The 21,554-nt window shown below is 39.5% G+C and overlaps 1 protein-coding gene across 1 annotated transcript in view; it reads right to left on the bottom strand.

Moving 5' to 3' along the window:
• ZFYVE26 (zinc finger FYVE-type containing 26) overlaps positions 1–21,329 on the bottom strand; it is a 49,486-nt gene extending 28,157 nt beyond the window's left edge. Inside the window, exons 1-17 of the mRNA XM_009283532.1 lie at positions 21,142–21,329; positions 19,559–19,637; positions 18,619–18,708; positions 16,115–16,667; positions 14,628–14,758; positions 13,615–13,779; positions 12,380–12,468; positions 11,933–12,093; positions 8,450–8,632; positions 7,199–7,852; positions 5,736–5,825; positions 4,942–5,010; positions 4,156–4,307; positions 2,615–2,813; positions 2,031–2,294; positions 1,729–1,848; positions 1,288–1,452 (exon numbers count right to left, since the gene is read on the bottom strand). Coding sequence (XP_009281807.1) covers positions 1,288–1,452; positions 1,729–1,848; positions 2,031–2,294; positions 2,615–2,813; positions 4,156–4,307; positions 4,942–5,010; positions 5,736–5,825; positions 7,199–7,852; positions 8,450–8,632; positions 11,933–12,093; positions 12,380–12,468; positions 13,615–13,779; positions 14,628–14,758; positions 16,115–16,667; positions 18,619–18,708; positions 19,559–19,637; positions 21,142–21,329 — 3,352 coding nt within the window. The remainder of the gene's footprint in view (positions 1–1,287; positions 1,453–1,728; positions 1,849–2,030; positions 2,295–2,614; positions 2,814–4,155; positions 4,308–4,941; positions 5,011–5,735; positions 5,826–7,198; positions 7,853–8,449; positions 8,633–11,932; positions 12,094–12,379; positions 12,469–13,614; positions 13,780–14,627; positions 14,759–16,114; positions 16,668–18,618; positions 18,709–19,558; positions 19,638–21,141) is intronic.
• Positions 21,330–21,554: the final 225 nt, after the last annotated feature.

Here is a 21,554-nt window from a genome sequence, read left to right as displayed (position 1 = left end):
TCTCCTTTTTATTAAAAAAAAACCCAACCAACAAAAACAAGCAACAGTGAGGATACACCTAATTATCTATAAGCTGTCAGGTTAAAATACACTTAAAGAATTCTTTGTGAGGACTGAAGAAAAACAGGACAAGTAATAACCTCAATTGTACTCATTGATATTTTCCTTTCTTCTCTGGCAAGTTCACAATTTTAGCTCTGAAAACAAATGCCCAGAATATAAGAATCACAGATAAATTTTACACTTTGCATTTATGATTTAAAAAAAATATATATATATATTTATGCGTATGTCAAAGAGCATTACTACTAGATTTATAGTGGAAAAAAAAAAAAAAAAAAAAAAAAAAAAAAAGAGAGAGAGAGAGAAAGAAAAAAAGAAAGAAAGAGAGAGAAATGCTTTAGCCTAATTTCCTCTCTGCAATTACAGATGTCAGTCTGGGCATTATAATGTTATTGAAAGCAAGAGAAATTTTCACAGCAGAATAAATTAATGGTTCATCTAAATTGGTAACCATGCCTCTGACAAGTTAGAGATATATTAAGGCAGGCCTAAAATATATCTAGTTGTGTGTCATTAACACATAAGCTTATTCTAAAACACAGGTGTTGACCAGTCCTTGTGCTCCATAACATTTAGCCCTTAAAGCTCTCCTAAATTTTTGCTCATTAAACATACAAATATCTTTAAATATTTTACAAACACCTACATGCCATTTAGAAATTTGGTGAATAGAGGAAAAAAAACACCCATAAGAAAACACCCCAGTGCTATATAATGAAGAGAGCTCTGAGAAAAGGCAACTGTGGAAGACTTCTTCAGAAAAGGATGAGACATTTTATGATATCCCTATGAAAATTGGAAGGTATTATTATGTTACAATAGTTTTATAAGTTTATCTCCTTTTTATTAAAAAAAACCCCAACCAACAAAAACAAGCAACAGTGAGGATACACCTAATTATCTATAAGCTGTCAGGTTAAAATACACTTAAAGAATTCTTTGTGAGGACTGAAGAAAAACAGGACAAGTAATAACCTCAATTGTACTCATTGATATTTTCCTTTCTTCTCTGGCAAGTTCACAATTTTAGCTCTGAAAACAAATGCCCAGAATATAAGAATCACAGATAAATTTTACACTTTGCATTTATGATTTAAAAAAAATATATATATATATTTATGCGTATGTCAAAGAGCATTACTACTAGATTTATAGTTGTCTGGACAAACCAAAACAAAAACGTAGATCCATTTGTCAGTCTTCACGATCACAAAAATAACTCACCCACAGAACGTTCAACACATGTCAGTGCTTTTAGAATTTGATCCAGATTTTCTGATAAAACAATTTCATTAGTAATACTTTCTTCAGTCAAGGCAGGGTAGCAAGCTTGCAGAAGGTCTACAATACTGCATCGAAAATGACTTCCTATTTTCTCATCTGAGACCTCTACAAAGCGGGAGAAAGAAACAGCAACTATAACAAAGACAGAAACATTTTTGCACAGAAAAAGGCCCACAGAACCAAAATTGCATTATAATACAACTAGTTTCCCAAATTCAAAGCGTTTCAGTTTATTCAGAATTGAGTTTGGGTCCCCCCTCTCCCTTTTTTGTTTTAAATACTAAGCTACAAAATGGAAAGTTCAAATTTCCATTGCAACAGAAGGCAAGAATTTGATTTAAGCACATTTCAACAGAAAATCTTACCAGCAAAGCATACTACCTGGCTTGGATTGCCCTTGTGATGTGCAGGAATAGTTGAGAATTTTACTTATTTGCTGGAGAACTGCTGGGAAACCCTTTACACCTTCAGAGTGCAGTAAAACAAAGTCAGGTCGGTGGCCTGGAAAAGTCATTGTGCAAAGGGGGACAAAATAAAAGTTAGGAGTGGAAAAAGGAGAAACTAACATGAAAGTATAAAATGAGATTTAATTAAGACTCAGGTGTTAGTACAAACAACACAGCATAGAAAGGCATTTTCTGCTCCCAGGCCCATGTTGATAAACACAAAAATCAAAAGCTCACCCCGAGTTTCAAGGCTGTTGTACAGTCTTCTTTCTGCTGTTTCCAAAAGCTGTTTGCATGTCTTCCAAAGATGGCACTGAGTACAAGCTAGGTCAAATGTGGCCATTGCTGAAGGACTGAGGTCCTCAAGGACCTCCCGCAGAGGATCTGTATGCTCCAGCTGGATGTTGCTGATCCAGAAGTTTTCTTGGAGAGTAGGGGCAAGACTTCCAGAAGTTGCAAGCAATTTATCAGTAACATCCGAGATGGAATAAAATACCATACCTACATGCATCAGCAAAACACACAATCACTAATTAAACAGCATATTTATCTCAGATCCTGTCATGGATAATTATTCTCTAATCCTTTAGGGAAATAATTCAATAGGTGGCCTGCTTCATGGACCAATTACTGCAGAATGGATAAAACTAATTGGACATCAACAGCAAATTTCAGCATTCTTCGTCTCCTTTTAAGTCAAAGAACCACCACTTACTCTTCTGAACAATTGTTGCACTCATTATGACAGTATTAAAATGGCTTTCTCCTGTTCTCCACTTCTCCCTCACCTTTTATAAGAACTCAAAAAACCCAGTCCTTACCAGCTGCTGCTGCATTCCCAATAGCTTGCAGTGTCGAACGGCCACTGCCAGATTTCCTGATGCCTCCAGTGCCATCTGATGCTTGATTCTCAATATTGTGCTCCACTCTTGCCATTTCTCTTACCGCCTCTTGGTAGCGCTCCATGAAAACCAATTCACCATAGCAAGGTGAAGTATCCAGATTAAACATCAAAGCCACCTTTCAAAAATAACAGTAGATGTAATTACAGAGCATGTCAAAAGAAGTTTTCAAAGGTCACAGAGCTTTGGGGGATTTTAGAGGAGATGAGGGAATAAAATAAAACAGATACTTTAACTGAAAAACATCCCCACAAACACAGCAGGCTGAAATGGGTTTTTTTCCTAGAGAGTTTTAAGTGCCTGAAAAACAGGACCTTAGAGACATTTTTCAACTATTTTTATAAAGCTCAGCTATTAGTTGCTGCAAGACTAGAGTTGAATTAATTTTCGTAAACCACACCTTTCAGAATGACTCTTCATGATTTCAGTACACTATGTAATGAGAGAAATCTATCAATTTGGGCCTCCAAAGTAAACCATTTTAAGTAAGTTCTTATTCAGCAAGGAGTACCTTCTAGAAATTTAAACACAGTCGATAAGCACCGCTGTGCCAAGTTCCTATTATCAAACCAACAACAGAACACAAACCAAGCTTGAATCCTTTATCATCAGCGATACTGAAATTCAAAGTAACAAATCAAAACAAAATGCTTCTTTTGGCCCTGTAAGTAGGGAAAAGATGAAGTGGCATGCTTGATGTCAAAAAGAACTAAGGAGTTGAGCAGTAACCTGCTGCTAATGTAATGCTTAAATGATATTAACTGCTCCGATATCACTATCTGAAACTCAGCCAGGTCACTGCTTTTTGCAGAGGATTCAATCACTGATGCACCTCAAGATGTTTTTTCAGAGCATCAGCCCAAAAGCCACATAGAGAAAGGTATGCACAGCTGTGAGGGAGCAAAGAACTACAAATGTGCAGACTGTCAATTTCAAGCCTTTCTGCCTGTTTTCAGTACCCTGAATTTAGCCTCAAACCATACCTCCTTCAAATAAATGTAATCACCACTTTGGCTCCGCTTTGGGTAAGGAATACATTTGCATGTTCCTGCCAAGCTTACAAGCGGCAGAGTGTCATGGTTTTGATTCACTGACTAAAGTAAGGAGTTCAGATGCTGCTTCCTCATGAGGCTCCACATGAGCTCTGTGTTCTTCATTCAGCTGAAACACTAAGGTGGGCCAGCTCTCAAACATTTTCACGCTTTGAGAACCCAGGTTTAAAGAAAGCATTTTTATATAACAAGGAAAAAAAACCCAGCATCCTTGGGATGTTGGTTTGGAATATCTTTGTTCCTTTCACGTGGTTCCACTTCTGAAGTGACCCTTTCACTTGGAAAGCTGATGTTTCAGCCCTACGCTTGCTAATGCAGAAGAAGCAGGAATTTAATCAGCTATCACAACCACAAACATCAATACCAAATTAGATTTTTAATTGCACAAAATACATGCAACTCATTTACCTGATGGGCTTCTACGAAGTTTCCTCTCAAAACACAAGAAACTAACAGTGATTCTGGTGGGGAAAGCATCATAGGAATGAGGGGGTTTTGCTGATGTGGTCTCACCCTGTTTTCTAAATCACTTGAGCCAGACATATTACTGGTACTTCCCTCTGCAAGATAACAGAATTAAACAGTATACTATTACGGAAAAAACATTTCACCAGATAACAGCCAACTATCAGATAACAGTACTTCACATATTTAATACAAAAATATAGGAGCAGAGTCGCAAGGAAGTTTCAGGGTAAAGAGGTCAATATAAACATCTTGTTAAAAATTCTCATAATATTTCACTGTTTGGTCAGAACTTTCAGTTTGGATCTCATCCAAATGTAACACTGTTTAGTGGCTACATAATGTGGATGCAATGCTAGGGCACTGGTTCAATATGGATAAAGGGAGAAGTCTTAAGTATTGGACCTGTTAAATCAATTTAGCATGCCTAAGCATGTTTTAGGTTACATGACTACCAGTCTATTAGCTTTTTTGATGGTTTGCACATCACTACATTGCATACTGTTTCCTGCAAGCCAAAAATATCAAGAAAAATCTAATTTTCTTATTCCAGAAGAAGAGATATATACTATTCTAATTAGATAAAAGTCAGCCAAAAATGGGAGCTCTGAGAAGTGAAAAGTTCTAATTCTGTCCTGCACAGAGCAGTAATTCACATTAATTAGTCAAGCAAATACTTCATCATGCACATTGAAGAGTCAAAGAAATACTACTTTTGTGGCTTAATACCTGAGGTACTGGTGCTTAGCTCGCTACTTGTACTTTCTAACGATGGACTGGAAGTTCCCTCTTTCCCATCTAAAATGGAAACAAATCAAAACCAGCACAGTAAATGCACTTTTTCTGGACAAGGTAATTAAAACTTACTGCAAATAACAGATCAGACAACTGCAAGAGATCTTCAAGAGTTTCTCACAAATGAGCCATCACTGATGTCTATGATAAATGCAAAAACTGCTGATTTGAAGAAAATGCTAGGCAAGAGACTATGTTGGGGTGGCCCATCAGTGACTCATGTCAGATATTTTAAAGCTTCTTATTTTGGAACATCCCACTCCAAAATCAGATGTACCTTTTAAAGGCTAAATAGAAAAAGGGTGAGGAACCCAACTTTCTCCTAAGGCTGCCAATTTAAGCCACAAATTCCTGTAAATTCACATCCTAGATACTATTGTGATAGGAATGAAAATATACCAAACAGTCATTGGACGTGGTGGAGAAAGGGAAGAATTGGTACTGTAGTTGTGAAGTTCCCCCCTGCCCCAAATCAGACTACGTATGAAGGAAGTTATTTTCTTACCTGAATTTAAAGTTAATTATCTTTTAGTTGTGCAGGTAAGCTTTAGGAAAACCACCTCAATCCAAGTGGAACTGGACTAAGACACTTCAAACCAGTTAGAAAACTAAAAGAAATAAATCTAATTCTCTACTCCTAGTCCATTAAATCTAATTGCATTCAGCTACGAGCTCAGCAAAATTATGCACATTGCAGATGTCTTCTCCAAGTCACTTTTTCAACCCACCTGTATTGTACCTTGGAGATCTACTTCGTTTCTTAAAGCTGGAGCACCTGATTAAAGAGCAGTATCTCCTGGAAGCTGCAAGCTGGTGTTCTGTGAAACATTTAAGCAAAAACATTACCAAATAGCTGGACAGGCCATAAACAGTTATTTGTCTCCCTTAAAGAATCTACCAGCGCATCTACATAGGTAGAGCTATGATGGCAAATCTCCAAAGAGAAAACAGTGGATCTCAGCTAAGAGCTCTTCTGCAGTAAAGTTTAAACCAGCACCTTGAAGTAATTTTGATGCAATTCAACTAATACTGTGTTTTTCACATCCACATTCAATGTTGCTTGGAATGTACTATACCTTCTACACACCCCTGATGACTACTAAGGGTCTTTTCCAACCTAAATGATTCTATGATTCTAACTATACATAAAAATAGGTACAGTCCAAATACAGAAGCAGCTAGAAACAAGGCGAAAAGAATAAGAACTAAAATAGTAAAAAAGAGTTTGATTTGTCATTAAGGTTTTGCTGAAACAACTGGGTTCTTCAGTAATGCAGGATAGTATGAACCCTGACTCAGTCAACAATTCTGGAAGTGAGCAAGTAATGGGGGTGCTAGTCCTTGAGATAGAAAATCCATCTTTCCCTGAAAGATGTTCCCCAAATAGTTGTCATCATTTGTCAGAAGTCAGGACTCAAAAGTACAGAATCCCACAGAAAGCTGTTGCCTGTCCAATAGAAACACTGAGGGCTGCCTACTCAAACATCAGTCCCGTCACATCCCCTCCTTTATAGGGGGAGACTTCAGAAATAGTTGAACACAAGTTTGGAAACTTGGAACATTAAAGGTCCATACTGCCCAGTCTTTCTTGGGACATAGACTTCACATGGTCTGAGATACACAATAAGCCACACTATGATACAAGCAGAAATCTGATAGTAGCAGGGCTAACAAGTTATAGGATATGGGGAAGGGTGGGAAATAGGTTCCTGAGTGTGTTGTTCTAGCTACTCCTGAGGAATGGTCTGCATACCAAAATAATCCAACTTCCTCTGACACATGTTCCTAACACGTTTCCAGACTAGGCTAAATCAACTCTCTGTCCATGAACGAGATGAGTCTATCTGGCTTGCACTGGATCACACACCACCATGTCCCTTCGTATCACTGCACTGTCAACATAACTTGTGATGAAGATGCAGGAGAAAGACAGGCAAACTGAAGCAGTGTGTCCACAAAGGGCAGGGGAAAAAAGAAAAAGAAAACCCAAACTTTCTGATTAGAATAGAGATCACTCCTACTGGAGAATGGTGCGAGAACCAGGTGATCTCCAGCTAGGTCACTCTCCTAGTATCTGCCAAAATGTGCTCCCTCAGTAAGATGCTCAGGGAATTTAGTCTTGAGACCACTGCCTGGACGGCTGTAACAGAACAGCATCGATATATCAGAAAGTGCCAAATACAAAGCTTACCTGCATTTCTGTTACTCATCACCACCTTGTATCGCCAGTGAGCTTCAGAAAGGTATTTGGAAAACTGTAACACACGACTTCCAAAGGCATCTCTGCTTGCAGAAAGATTCAAGCACTCAACAAGCTCCAGCTCTTCACGAAGCACATTACTGGAGTCCCATGGGAGAGAACTCTGAATTTCTTTCAGATGGTTGAGAAGCAATGTGAGGAAGGCATCCATGGCCACGTCATCCACTAAAAATCCAGAAACACCACTGGTGAAGTGTTTCAGATCCAGATAGCTCAGCCTAGAGGTTTCAGAGCTTTTGCCACCTAACATTGAGTCACGAAGATCTTGGGTATCTGTGTGAACTGTCTGAGCGGCCAGCAGATGCCTCTCTAATTTCTTTTCAGCCTCTATTAGGCGCTGTGGACTTTCTGAGGTGGAAGACCGCCGACTAGCACTGCCTTCTACACTAACAGTAGTACTCTTTTTGTCAAGATCATCATCCTCTGCATAGTCCTCAGGTAGAAAAGTCTCAGTATGGAGGTCACTGTAGGAAACAAAAAGCAAGGAGAAGATGTTCTCCAAAACCTCCAGGCGCAGAGGAGCAGGAACACTCCGTAAGAACTGCTGACACTTCACAAGATACTGAGGAAACACTGAAGAGCAATCTGTATAATTAAAAACAAACAAAAAAGAACATTTACAACATTTTCCAGGAGTTCCTTCCTCCAACCTTTGACCTTTAAGAAAATCCTAGAAGAGGGAACTGTCTCAGTGGCTCAGAGCCGATCATTCCTCTACAAATCAAGTAAATATATGTCCAACATTTTACATTTAAAAAGGTAGTGTGCCTTCTCCCTCTCAGTAATGCCAGTTATCACCTTGTGCAATGATGTGCAAACTCAGATTACACCCATTTTAGCCATTAAATCAGGTTTAGCTCTGGCAAATCATAAGCTCTTACAAGAGCATCCCTGCTACTACCATCCTATATCTAATATCACTTTCTTTTTGCACTATATTTTTAATACAATTACCTTAAAAGTTTTAGAACAAGGCAAGTAGCTTATTCATATCTCTTAATATTAAAGGTAACAACACCTCAAAGAAATGCCACTACACTTGTTTGCAAAGCATTCACAGCCCACTGAATAAAACCAACATATGTACACAGGGTGCAATATTATCCCAATACTAAGTGATAATTCAGAGCCCAGCAAATGGAGAGGCACAAGCTACTGAACCTGAGAAAGGAGGCCAATCACCTGCTGGTTCTCCAAAAGTTGCATCTTCAGGGATATCACCAAGCAGGCTGCGTATGCAATCTTTGCACTTGGAATGCTTATGTGAATTCACACAGAGAGCATAGATAGCATACTTCATGGCACAAAATGCTCGAAAGAGTGCCAGATTGCGTTGCTGACTCAGGGTGTTAGGGAGTGTTGCTGCTGTGGAGGAAAATAAGGGTGGTGAGGGGGTAGGAGGTAGACAAGAAGACAAGTTAATTTTCTCCTGCAGTTCCTACACAGCAATATTTATCCAGTCTTTCTCCCCCAGTGTCACCTCCATCCCAGCTTTGCTCTATCTCACTGTTACTTCACAACATTTGAAAAAGAAACCCCACAACAGATGGGCACAGAAAAGTCAGGTCTGGATCCCCTTCTGAAAAGGGGATTTTCTGTGAATTTGTGTTACGGGACCTGTTACAGCACAGAATGACCAAAATCTGCTCATGATGGGTCTCATTAGAGGTATGTGGTTAAGCTACACTGCTGCATTTAGAACACAGGGACAGACCCTGTCTCGTTCCAACATCTTAGAATTTTGTGTTCTGTCACACAGTAGATAAGTAGGGAGATAGACTGGCTATCACCATAGTGAGAATAGAGTACCACCACCTCTACAGATTTGTACTAATAAATAGATATCACGGTTGATTCTATCCACAATGGCTGGCCATATAGATCATATACAATCTGCAATTGATTAAAGAAAAAGTACAGTCCCACAGTTTCCTTCACACATTTATGATAAAGGCAACTTAGAGAAGTACTACACCCACTTCTTCCCCATTTTGCTTTTTTTGAGGAAAGGTGTCACATGCCAGAGACACGATCCCTTCTTGGTACAATAGAACATCAGATTATTAACTGCAAATTACGTAAAAGTTGCATCATCATCCCCTTCACACAGGAACACAATATAAAGTCATATATTCTGTTATGCTGGGTTTAGATGAATTATCCAACTACTGTACAAAGGTTAAAAAAACAACAAACAAAACAACAACAAAAAAACCAAAACCCCAGACAGTGTTAAATTACTGCTTGAATCCACTATCCCATATTCTTATACAAGGGGTATATTGTCCCTCTGCCTATTGTCACACAGGGGAAGCATTAGCAAAGTTTGTTGTTTTTTTTTTTTTTAAACAAAACACTGGTTTGATGTACTGATAATGTCCCCATCCAAACTCTGGGACTGAACAGCATTACCTAGAAAGCATTTCAGCACTGTCCTCCACAAGGCTTAAGTATGATTTCAAAGAAAAGCACCAGCCTGAACTCTTCTGAAAACTACAGAGCAGCCAAGACAAAAGCCCTGAGAGCACAAACAGTTTGAAACCGATTATTCCCCATCACTGCAATTCTAAACAGCGACAATGGTGGAAACTGTAACATAGATAGCAGACAGAACTGAGGAAACATTCAAGTATGAATCCTTTGTAGAAACCACATGGCCACAGAAATGCTATAATTCACCAGCAGCTCTACACTAATATGTAGCTCTCAATACCACTGTCTTAAGAGGACTTCAGGCAGATGAAGCCAGAGATCCGTTAAATACAGTCTTCTGAAAAAGAGAAATAGCTAGCTGGAGATACTACAAGATACACACTGGTAATCAAACGCAAGTTTAATACACTTTTGCCTCCCATGTGGAAAGACTTGGATGCAGTGAGTCTGTGTCAGTATCCACATCTAAACCAACCCTTTTCCTTGTACCAATACTGAAGAACTACCCTTTTAACTATAAGCACTTGTTTTTCCTATGCCAGAAATATTAACACCTTATTCTTGAATTCTGTAACTCATGAGGAAATTTCTGCCCATCATTTCTTTTGTTAGTGTGACTGATCAAAGCTAGTGTTACGCACTGATCTGAAGGGTGCCTGAACACAGCTGTCAACCAGTACCACTACTTCAGTTTCACTACCGCAGCTGACAGATGTGTGTCAGAAAGGGGAAGAAGGGGAAGTAGGGGAAGTATGTGGGGTGAGGGGAGAAAAAGGCCTGTTAACACTACCAAGGCAGACAAATCAGAACTTTGTGACTCCTCTCCTTCCTTTAAGTTTTAAAATAGATTATTTTAAAGGAGATTCTATTAAACTGTGTTTATAGAATTATCTGAATTTTACATAATCACTGGGCTGAAAAGAGAGGGAGGACTTGTCTTCCATTAACTAATTCTGCAAATTAATGTGATCTGAAAAAAGAAGAGAAACCACAGCTAGAGTTCTTTTGCTAGTCATGCAGCTCCCAGAAGATATGATGGGACTGCCTCTTCCTGTTTTTGAAAGGTTTTGACAGAATTCAAGCAGAAAAGAATTTAAAATGTAAGAACTGATTAAAAAAAACCCCCCAACATCAGTAACAACAAAACAATTAATTTCAGAAAGCAGGACACTGAAACCAGAGATCTATATAGAGCCTCAATCATTACGCCTTTTAAAACTATTCAAGACAACTGTCACAATAATTTTAACAAAACCTGTAAAAGTAGGACTGGAAACCAACATCTTAACAATATGATACTGGAAGGAGAGAAAACTGCTTCCCACTAGGCAACCTGGAAAATCTGTGCAAGATCCATCACTGAGAGCTCTCCACGCAACTCAGGTTGAAATTACACATGTACCAATTGCCATCCATAGAAGGAATAAGGCACAAAAATTTGCAGCTTCTTAGGTTCCAGCACACACAGGAAGAGTAAGCTTCTGTATCATTATTAAGAGGCCCTATCAGAAAACAGCATTAAAATAGCAGCAGCTGAACCTGGACATAGGCCGCAATTAAAAGAGCGTACAAGGAGAGTCACTTCTAAGTGAACTAATGTGTTTAGTAAGCTCAGGTATCTTAGGCACCAAATTGGAATATGGGAAGATGAGAGAAGTGAGGCAAGAGGGATGTAAACACAGCCTGTAGGTAAGCCTTACTGATTTTAATATTAAAGTAGATTTGGTAAGACTTAATATTAGACGAAAAGAAAAAAAACCCAGATGTTTTGTATCTTTCAAAAATGAAGATGTTATAGTATGAGACATTGTCAATTTCATCTGGCTTTGCCCTTTGATTTTAAATTTAAGTGTACAGATGATTGAAATCTAAAACATACGCTTACTTTTCAAGCTAAGTGTATTATACAGTATATAAGTTACAGTGAGTAGCACATATTATGAGCATGTGCAAAGTCTTGTTACCATTTTGAAAAAGCTCTTTCAGAGATCTGTCGTTGTGAGATCAAAGAGATCTCACAACTCCTTCTTGGGAGACAATTTACTCCCCAAAAGGATTCTAAAATAATTTCCACATGCTCTCTAGTTTTCTTCCATAAAACAGCTGATAAGCGGTATCTTCCTTATTTACAGAAGTAGGTCAAAGGAACAGATTATTCCTAGCAGAAATACTGAGCAGCACATACTCGATGGATCAGGGTTTTTCTGTGTTATCACGACCCTACACATTTACCCTGCATCTGTTGGTCTCTAGCAGGAACTTTCTGAAGAAGCTCAATAACATCATCTTCATTCAGTGCCAGAAGATTAGTGAGATGATGAAGAGAGTACACTGCAGTGTGACAATCTAGACTGTGCAAGTGTTGCAAAAGAACCTTCCTTGGGATAGTAATACTGCAAGAGAGAACAAACAAAGAGGTGGCACAAACAGATTAGGGGTCTCAGCCATGTTTAAAGACAAACTCCCACTCTAATTCTGATTCAACTAAACTACTGCAATTAAAAACAAATAGCATAGCTAATGCCCATGAAGCAATTTCGAGAGCTTGTGATATACAGTCACTAGGAGATGATTAGCCAAGATTCACGGAAAAGAATACAATTTCTATTTGCATACATGAATTGACTAATAGGCAGATTTGGCAAGACAGTTTGGAAAAAGTCCTTCTGATCATTTTACCTGTTTTGCTGTATGCACCATTCAAGAACTTCCACCTGAGCCCACAGCCCATCACAGAAATCTTTCAGTACTGAATCATTGCACAGATCCTACATGGAAAGACAAATAAAAGAATCCCTTTACAACAAATCCTCTAGTCAGACAGCAGAACCAAGCCTGTGTTACATATAGAATGTTATAAGACTTCTTTATCCAGATGGTAACTTTCAGGAACAGAAAATTGCCATTTTTATTACAAAGCCAGCAAGGAAGGGCTATTCTGAAGGAGCATCAAAATCAGTCAGCCTCCACTCGACACAACTACAGACCACGGAAAGGTGGCTACATCCCTTTTCAAGGTTAGCTTTCAAAATGCAAATTAATGCTTCTTAGTAACAGTTGAAGACACTAACCTCTAGAATTAATCATGTACTAGAACAGATGATATACTGGGTAGCAGACAGTTATTCTCCTTTTCCATGTGCTTTTCTACTACAGATGCCTGCCTGCTAAAATCAGATCTAAGACTTCCACTTTGCAGAGGCTACTGAATAGACCTTCAGTCTATTACCAATAGATGGTAACTCCCTTAAGGCAATACCAGCCTAGATCTGCCCCAATGATCCAGCAGTGCAAGGCTCCCTGCCTCCCCACCTCTGTTGTCCAAGCCACTTGCCTGCAGGCAGACATCATCTGAACTGCAACTACACCCTCAGAGTTAGAACCCTCTCTCTTCTTCAAAGATGAAGACTCCCCCCAAACAAGGTGGATCTTTCAGTCACAGCTCTTGTCATTTATCATTCCATTTTGAGAATGGGTATGGGAAATTTCCAAGCTACCCTGTTGCTGAACTCAGGTTAGTTGTGACCAGAATTAGTCACTATCCAGGGACGACTCCCTGGACAAAACGACACTGATCAAACATCCCCCAGCTCTTTTCAAAACTAATCAACAACCGTTGCTGTCTTTCTCTCTCTTGTGTTAACAGCGAAGGCTGAAGAGCTTATGCAAGAGAAGCTTTCAGAATCTCCTGTGCAATCATACTCCCTTCACAGCTGAGGAGTAAGAAGAAAGGCAAGTGTCCAATAATGTTACCTACACACAACTGTAACATCTTAGCTTTTTTAATTCCATTTTGAGAAAGATTAACATTCTCACTGGAAACTCCCCTGGTTTTATTTATTTTTATTTTTGCAAACAAATTGCATTATCTGGACTCAGACTGGGATACTGCCACTTGCTTTCCGCTGATTTACCTGAGTTTTGTGAAGAGTCCATAGCAATGCTTTTGCTGATTCCAAGCTTTGACAATGAGTCCATCCTAGCAATACCAAGAGGCGGCTAAGGGGGTTGAATTCTCTTCTCAATAAGCTGTTCAGACCTGAATAGTCTTCTCTTTTCAGTAAAGTTAATGCAGTCACCTAGAAAACATAAGGAAGAAGTATTTATCTTTCCAAAATGTGGAGATCCATAATGCCTGGCAGGTTATGTAAGCAAGTAGCCATTTCAATACTAGCTTCACTAAAATAGTGAAGTTCCGCATCTGGAACTTCCCTAAACTCATATTTTCCAAGCCATCAGCTTACTCTTCAGTAAAACTGTCACGAGAAAAAAAACATCCTTTCAAATGCTGACTACAGAGCCAACTCACACTCCCTCACTACATTATCTTTATGTTCTTTTATTGATTACGTCTCTGTCAAGGGCATTATGTAAGAAACTTGAATAAGCACGTTATTTAGAAGTGAAAATATATTCAACCTTAAGAACTCTCACTTTAACAGTGACCACCTACCTGTATTCTATTTCTTCTACGTAAATACATTCAAACTATTTAATTCATACCAGAGTATTTTTCACCAGGTCTTCAAGCTCTTTAAAACATAAATTTTACTGTGCAAACTAGTCTCACTGCCCCAAGTCTGCCAGCATCAGAAAAGCAAAGCAACGAGTTCAAGGTCATGGGGTAAATCAAGTGGCATATCCAACAAAATTACAAGCAGAACACAGGACTTCTTAAATCCTGAGAATCTAATCTTCAGTCCACATGCAGATGAGCTTTTCCAAAAATCTCACTGAATGTTTCGAGTTCATCACACAGCTGAAGTAAGGGAGTTATCACCAGCTATGTCCTTGTTCCTATAAGTCATGACCCCTAGTAAACACTATTTGGATACAAAATGCTTCTGTGCACCACCAAGATATGTTCAATACAGGGACTGACTTTAGCCACCATTGGGTTTCCCTCTTACTGATTTTATGGCCTTACCAGAATCTGTTCCAGAAAGTGCTTGCTGCTGGTCAAGCAGTAGAAATAGGCTGTCTTCCAAGAAGGAGCCTCTTTGGGATCTGAGAACAAACTCATCACAGTTCGCTCTGTGTCCAGCTGTTCAGATGAACCTAAAAAACATCACAACAAGATTACCTTCCAGTACAGAGGGGTACCTTTGAAAGAAGCGTAATTGCTGTTAATTTAAACTGAGAAACACTCAACATTTCCTCAAATACTAACCAGCTGCTACATGTTAACAGTTAAGACTCTCAAATATTGTTACTGGATAACAAGAAAGCCAAGCAGAGAAATTTGACAGAAAATAAACAGGTCAGATAGGAAACCAGGAAACTGTCGGACAGTTGTTAACATAGCAAGAGCCTCTTCGGCACACAGGTTGTTTGCATTAGCTCAGGTCACACTGCCTTTCTTTCTCTAGTCATACGCATATTATCTGTATGTTGCATGAATTCTCACTTGTGCTCCGAGACACTATGCTGCTTTGCAGGGCCTTAGCAAAGACTTGTCCTGCACAGGAACTTCTCAGATCTGTGCAAAGAGAGAATTGAACTACTCTCAGTGAGAGTGAAGGTATCCATATCTCCATTTCTCTTCCCCCATGAGGAAGCACTAACTGTAGTTATTATCAGAAATGCCAGAGTCTGCCACACCACACCAGCCTGAACTTCCCTTCAGCAATCCCCATGAGTGAAGGGAGGAGACAGGATACAAACCCCACTGACTTACACCTCAGTGTACAGAGGCGAGCAAAAGAGGGTAGGCATTCTGGCTTTTCCCTCCTTGCACATTCACCTGCTACTTTCCTTAAAAGAGCACGGGCACCACTTGCCATTCAGCTTAAACCAAGATCCTCAACTAAACGTACCAGTCATAGGGAGCTAGACAGAAGCTGTGCAGTTATAGCCGGTACAAAAACAATTGGGCTCTGGCAAGCAAGCAGGTAATCAAACTGCATCTTCTTTTCAACTGGGATATTGGCCCACTCCACATCTCCTTCCACTTCCAGAAGTTTTCTTTTCCAATATTAAGGTGTTTGAATGTTTTGGGATTACTGAGGTAGTTGAACCATTATTGGCCTGAAACGGAACATCCTCCAACACAGATGACCCCGAGCTGGAGCTGAACCAGTAAAAACTTTATATACATATGGAGAGTCAATTTTCTAGTTACAAGGAAGATCTTCAGCAGGAGAAATGCTGAGCAGATTGAAATAGAGCACAACAAGGGGTGGTAAAGGAAGTGCTCACAAAAGAAGGCAGCACAGACTGCAGAAATGTAGGGAGAGCCCTGGGGTTCCTTTGCCAATTTCTTGCTTTAAGTCCTTTTAGCATCATCTTTTACAAGACTCCATGGCTTGCTAAAGCACCTTAGCAAGAACACTGACTTCTTGACAACTTGCCTGTTTAATGCCTCAATGGCTTTGTTAAACAAGAAATAAAAACAAAGCAAAAAGTGAAACAAACCTTTTCGTATTGATTTTGACACCAGAAATTTCTCTCTTGTTCTTTCTAGGAGAACACTGCTATACAGGCTTAACAGGCCATGGCTCTGTTTCCTCAGCATACAGCTTAGTAGCTTCTCCTCCCTCAGTGGGCTTCCCTCAGCCCAGCATACATCCAAGAGCTCCCTGAATAGGTGCCGTACTTCATCACCCTGATGCTCCACCTCAAAAGTCACTATACTAAGAGCAGCATAAATTGTATCTACTAGTTCTCTTTGATCTAGTTCTGCTGAAATCTCAGAACTGCACTGAAGCCTCTGCAGAGATTTCAAGGAGTCACGAAGAAATTCAACAAAGATGTTTTGTAGAGAGCAATACTGCTGGAGTGAGGAGCTATGTGTGCCTTGTTCCTCCTGGAAGAACTCCAGCAGGGCTTTTGCCCTCTGGGGAGCCCGCAGCAAAAGCTTCCGGAGAGCTGAAACAACATCCAAACTGAATCTGTGAGAACAGCCATCTCTTCTTTTCCTGTCTGTGATGTGCTTGTTCTGGGTGCACTCAAATGCTTCAAAGAGTTCCTGGTAGGGAAATAATAAAAGAGTAAGCCTTTCAGACTCCATTAAAAATATGAAGTAAACTATTTAAAAAATAGGAGAAACTTGAAAGCAAGAAGATAAATCAATTTGGAAGCATCATATTACCTAGGAAATCCATTAATAATGGTCCACCTTGTCCAATATCCTTCCTAGAAGAGTGGATATGCCTGAATATGTAACAAAATATAAAGAATCCTAAAATACACAACTACACTATATGAGCCATGTGCTCATAAGCAAGATACCTTAGTTCACAGGCAGCTCCTTTGGGATGGCTGAAGCACTACCGTACTCTACCTCTTAGCAATATATTAATGTGACTGTATCTTCATAAGTCAGTAAGAGCATGATGACTCGTGTTCAGTCTTTTTTTTTTTTTTTTAAATCCTACTTTTCCAGATTCATACCATCTGTCTACCAAGTGCATCATCCTCATCAACACTAATTTTTCAAACTTGGTTAAAACTGGCCAACAGATTCAGAAGCCATCTCACAGACTTCTTTTTTAAGCAACAATAATTTTTCTTGCTAACAGAAGCAAACCTACAATTCTAGAACTAGGAAGGGGAAAATAAACAAACAAAAAAATCCCAGTTAGCTTTCCCAATAAGGGGTGGGAAGGTGAGGGACAACCCAGTTGAATAGCAATTCAGCAGCACTTGTGGCACTTCCGGAACTATGTGAGTGCTGTCCTTGGCTGGAAGAGACAACTCAGGGAACATGGAGGGGAGAGGTGGTTGGTGTGCGCAAAAATGAGAATATTAGCAGTAGAAGACAAGTACACAACATCCTTTTCTTTATTTGCTGGATCGAAACATAACTCTACCTACTAACATGCCTCTGACAGTAATCGTGACGAAGATACGAGGTTGCTGAATCTCCTACTTCTGTGCAACACTGCAGACAATGGTGGAATCTTTCATGATCTTGGAGGTTAGATGGTAACGTACACAGACTTCGTTAGTCATTAACAGACTTCAAGCAGATTTATTTTAATCAACAGTCCAGTTTACCTTGCTTGCTTTCATCCTGTAATTGCTAATTCTGTATCCTTAGAGAAATATTGAACACCTTTTCCTTATTCATATTTAAAAGCTGCAAATAGCCCCTGAATATAATAAGTTTTCATTTTCCTCTTAAAAAAAGGCAAACAAACAAACAAAATCTTTTAAAGAGTTAGAACCTATAAGACTAGAAGCAACATCCGAGGACATTCCACACACCACGTCAGGTCTAATTCTGTTGTAACCAACACCAAATTAGGATAGTTCTACAGTTAGTAACTCTCCTGATTTTCTGCTCTATACTTGCTTTTGATATTAATCCATCTTTGCATATTTCCATGTATTTCTCAAATAAATCAGTCTGCATGTATTAATTAATAATGGAAAAAAAATGGGTCCTGGACCTAAAAGCACACATCATACCAATTACCAAGTAACATCAGTAGTAACAGTACAGCACCCAAAAACTTCCAGGAAGGGGATAAATGGGCATGGAGGAGATGAAAATTAAGATCTTAGGAGGAAGAAAAAGAGAATAGACATACTTTTAAAATGTGCTTGCCGGCTATGGTTTATTTTGGCTTACAGTGGGTTTTATCTTTATGATTACTAAAGGCATCTATAGATATAAGACTGTGGCAAGTAGCTACAGTCAGGACTGAACTGCATGAGAAAGACCACGCAGAAAACTTTATTCCTTGCCTGCCTACAGCCTCCTCTCTAGCCAGAGAAATCACTTGCAGGCACATTGGACTACTTCAGAAAGGGATCTGAATTACAGTCTCTTTCAGTTGCCTAGAAGATTAATAACACATCAGCATCTCAGGCAGTCAAGTTAGCAGGAAGCATTAACTTCGATCCCAAAACCTGATAAAGTTGGACATTCTGCATAACTAACAAGAAGAAGTAGGGCATACTAAGTAGCTCACCTTTAGGACTTCCTCAGAGACATCTTTCTGTAGTTCTTCCAAGAACAATAAAAATTCCGTTTCTCTCTGAAGAACAACCGGAACAGTTTTCTGAAACAATATAAGAGAATGGGAAAGATGTTAGTCAATAAATCTTTTATTTATTTATTTACATTACCATATAAACCTAATCTTAGCTATTTCATTAACATTTTGAGGCAGACTGAAATATCTCTCTGAAGATGCCTAATTCTCAATTAAAGGCTATTCCACAGTTAGGTTCTGCTCCCACACCAGTGGATTCCATTTATCTGTACATCTGGAAACAGAGACAAGTGTCACTTTGTCAGGAATTACAATCCCATCAGTTAAAGACATCTTTCCTCAGAAAGTAAAGAAAAAATGCAAGTCTAAGTAGTGACAAGGACAAATGAATTTAAAAAAAAGTATGACCACACATCCAGTGTGCCAATTAAAACAAAAAAAAAAAAAAGGAAAAAAGACTAGTTTCTCCTTTACTCATGAAACATACTGCACCTGTCTGTCTGAAAACAGCAATACAGCAAGAACATCCCTCACCATCTAAAGCTTATAAAGAATTGTCTGATGCCTGAGCTATTTCATCTTTAATGTAAGAAAGGTGCTACACAAATGCAGAAGTCGATACACCGATGCTTTCCATTTACAGAAATGCCCAATGCTAAAAAGCCAACTTCTGTTACCTAAACAAAAAGAATCCCAATTTTTCTCTCCAGTGTGGAGAAGATTAACGGTTGTTTCTTGACAGGTTTGTTAAAAGCAAAAGCAATGCACCTCTTCAGCTACCTTGAGAACTTAATTCCATGAAACGTGGGAAAGCCTGTAATTTAAATGAGCAACTAGGCAGACATTTTGCACTTGGAAGTCAGCTATAAGTCAGAGCTCTAAGTCGTACTTGGAAGTCAACTAGATGTTTCTGTACCTGATTCCTGGCAAGCCATTTTTCCAGCACAAGAAGCCAAAGCCATGCAGTTCTCCATGGGCTAGAATTCTGTCCCCATCTACAAAAGCAATAAGCACATACACTGGATTATGTACAAGGTCATTCCTATCTCTAAGATCCAGGAAAACACTGTCAGAGGTAATTTCGATTTTTATATTTCTTTGTGTAAGATAAAAACAAAGATGACTAAATAACTGAAGATGAGTCAGGCAGGAAGAGAATGCAGAGAAACCAGAATATTGGTACTACTTACACATTAACTCAATGATTTCTGCTGTGCAAATAACTGCTTTTAGATCTGCCAAATACCAACACTACTGCCACAGTTCTTTGCTTCAAAACAATTAAATTTATTTCTGGTCTAAAGTTCAGTCCATATAGCCCTCTTTGAGCGCTTCAGCAGATTTCTTTGAAATCTGATCGTTTGCCAAACACTGCTATTTCCTGTTCTGTCTAGTTCTACCTGAAAAAATGAAACTAAGTTTAGGTCACAGCAGCACAAGTGTTGCTCTATGTCCAAACTAAAAGTGAAGTCATGTACTAATTAAACAAAGAACAGTTCTAATTTCCATCAGCTTTTCATGTGCTCCAGTACCTATACACACATTCCAAAACCTACACAGTCAGGGAACATATTTAGTACTGTCAAAGGGACTAGGAAAAGGAAAAAGCACAAGATAGTTTATTGGCCTTTAAAAATCTCAGCACTGCTAACTAAAGCCTTTAGATGTGATAGCCCAACTATCAAAGATAAAAAGATCAAAAATGCTTGTCTCACATGGCCATTAGCAATATTCATCTAACCATGTGCACACCTTCCTCCAGACTCCTTTAATTGCTGTCAGTGTAAACTGTTTCTTAGAACCTTTACCAAAACGTTACAGAAATTTTAATGTGAAGAACGCTGATCATCTGCTTGGAGAGGGGGAATAACAATGTTCTCTGAAGTGCTAGAAAGTCACCCTTCATATGCACCTACCTGAAAAGCAGAGATAAAAACTAGCTAGGATTGCGTAAAACCAATGCCATTTCAAAATCCAGTGCAAGAGAAATAAGAAATCAATAGCATGATTTGAATTTTTTTAGAGTTTACATTTTTAGAAATTGGAAGGTCTTTCAAGAGCTGGAAACAAGAGAACATTTTAAATAACTACAGTGCTGATCTTGGTGGTTCCATTTCTAAATTAACCAAACCTCAGTGTCAAAGGAATGTAATTTCAGGAGATGTTCCTTCTCCTTCTTATCCTTCAGTAAAATCTAACAAAATCGGTTCTGAAATGCTTCCAAATAGTTTTAAGCTTGTATCAATCACCATGTCCACCGCATAAATGAACACAACTTGTTATCCCAGTGGACTGGGCAGCCTGCTAAGTGCTTGGGCAGTGACAAGAAGTTGACTTGTTAACTCAGGTAACAGCACATCTAGAGAGATCCAAGACACCTCAGCACTGAAGCAAGTGCTATTTCCCAGATTCTACCCGTCTCCCACAGTCACCACTAAACTAACTGCTCCTCCTCACTTCACACTCAAGCCTACTGAACCAAAACAGTCCCTTACTTACCTTACCCCCACGGGACAAACTACCAGAGCCTGAAGAATTGCTTCCACCTTCTCAGGGCCATCCCCATGCCACTGGCTCAGCTGGGGCACACAGGCCTGCGCAAGCTCCCAGTCTCCATGTCCCCCCCCCCAAAAACCCCCACCCAGCCGCTCCAGAGAGACCGCTTCTTCATTCCCAAAAGAATGCATCTTCCCAGGACGAACAGGTGACCTGGGGCAGGGTGACACACGCGAAGGCGGATGCCGTAAGGGCGCGCTGGGGCACCACCCCCGATTTCTTCTTCGCACTGACGGCGCGCCCTGGGCAGGGACAGGCGGAGAGCCAAGGCCAGGCTTCAGGGGGCTTCTTCACAGAGGGGCAGGGGGGTAAGGCGCCAACAAGCACCGCGGGATGACAACACGGCTGCCGCTCGG

Source organism: Aptenodytes forsteri, unplaced genomic scaffold, assembly GCF_000699145.1.
Source record: "Aptenodytes forsteri isolate BGI_AS27 unplaced genomic scaffold, ASM69914v1 Scaffold486, whole genome shotgun sequence".
In the NCBI taxonomy this organism is placed as follows: domain Eukaryota; kingdom Metazoa; phylum Chordata; class Aves; order Sphenisciformes; family Spheniscidae; genus Aptenodytes; species Aptenodytes forsteri.
Note: the sequence above shows the minus strand (reverse complement) of the source record. Positions and strands in the feature narration are given on the sequence as shown.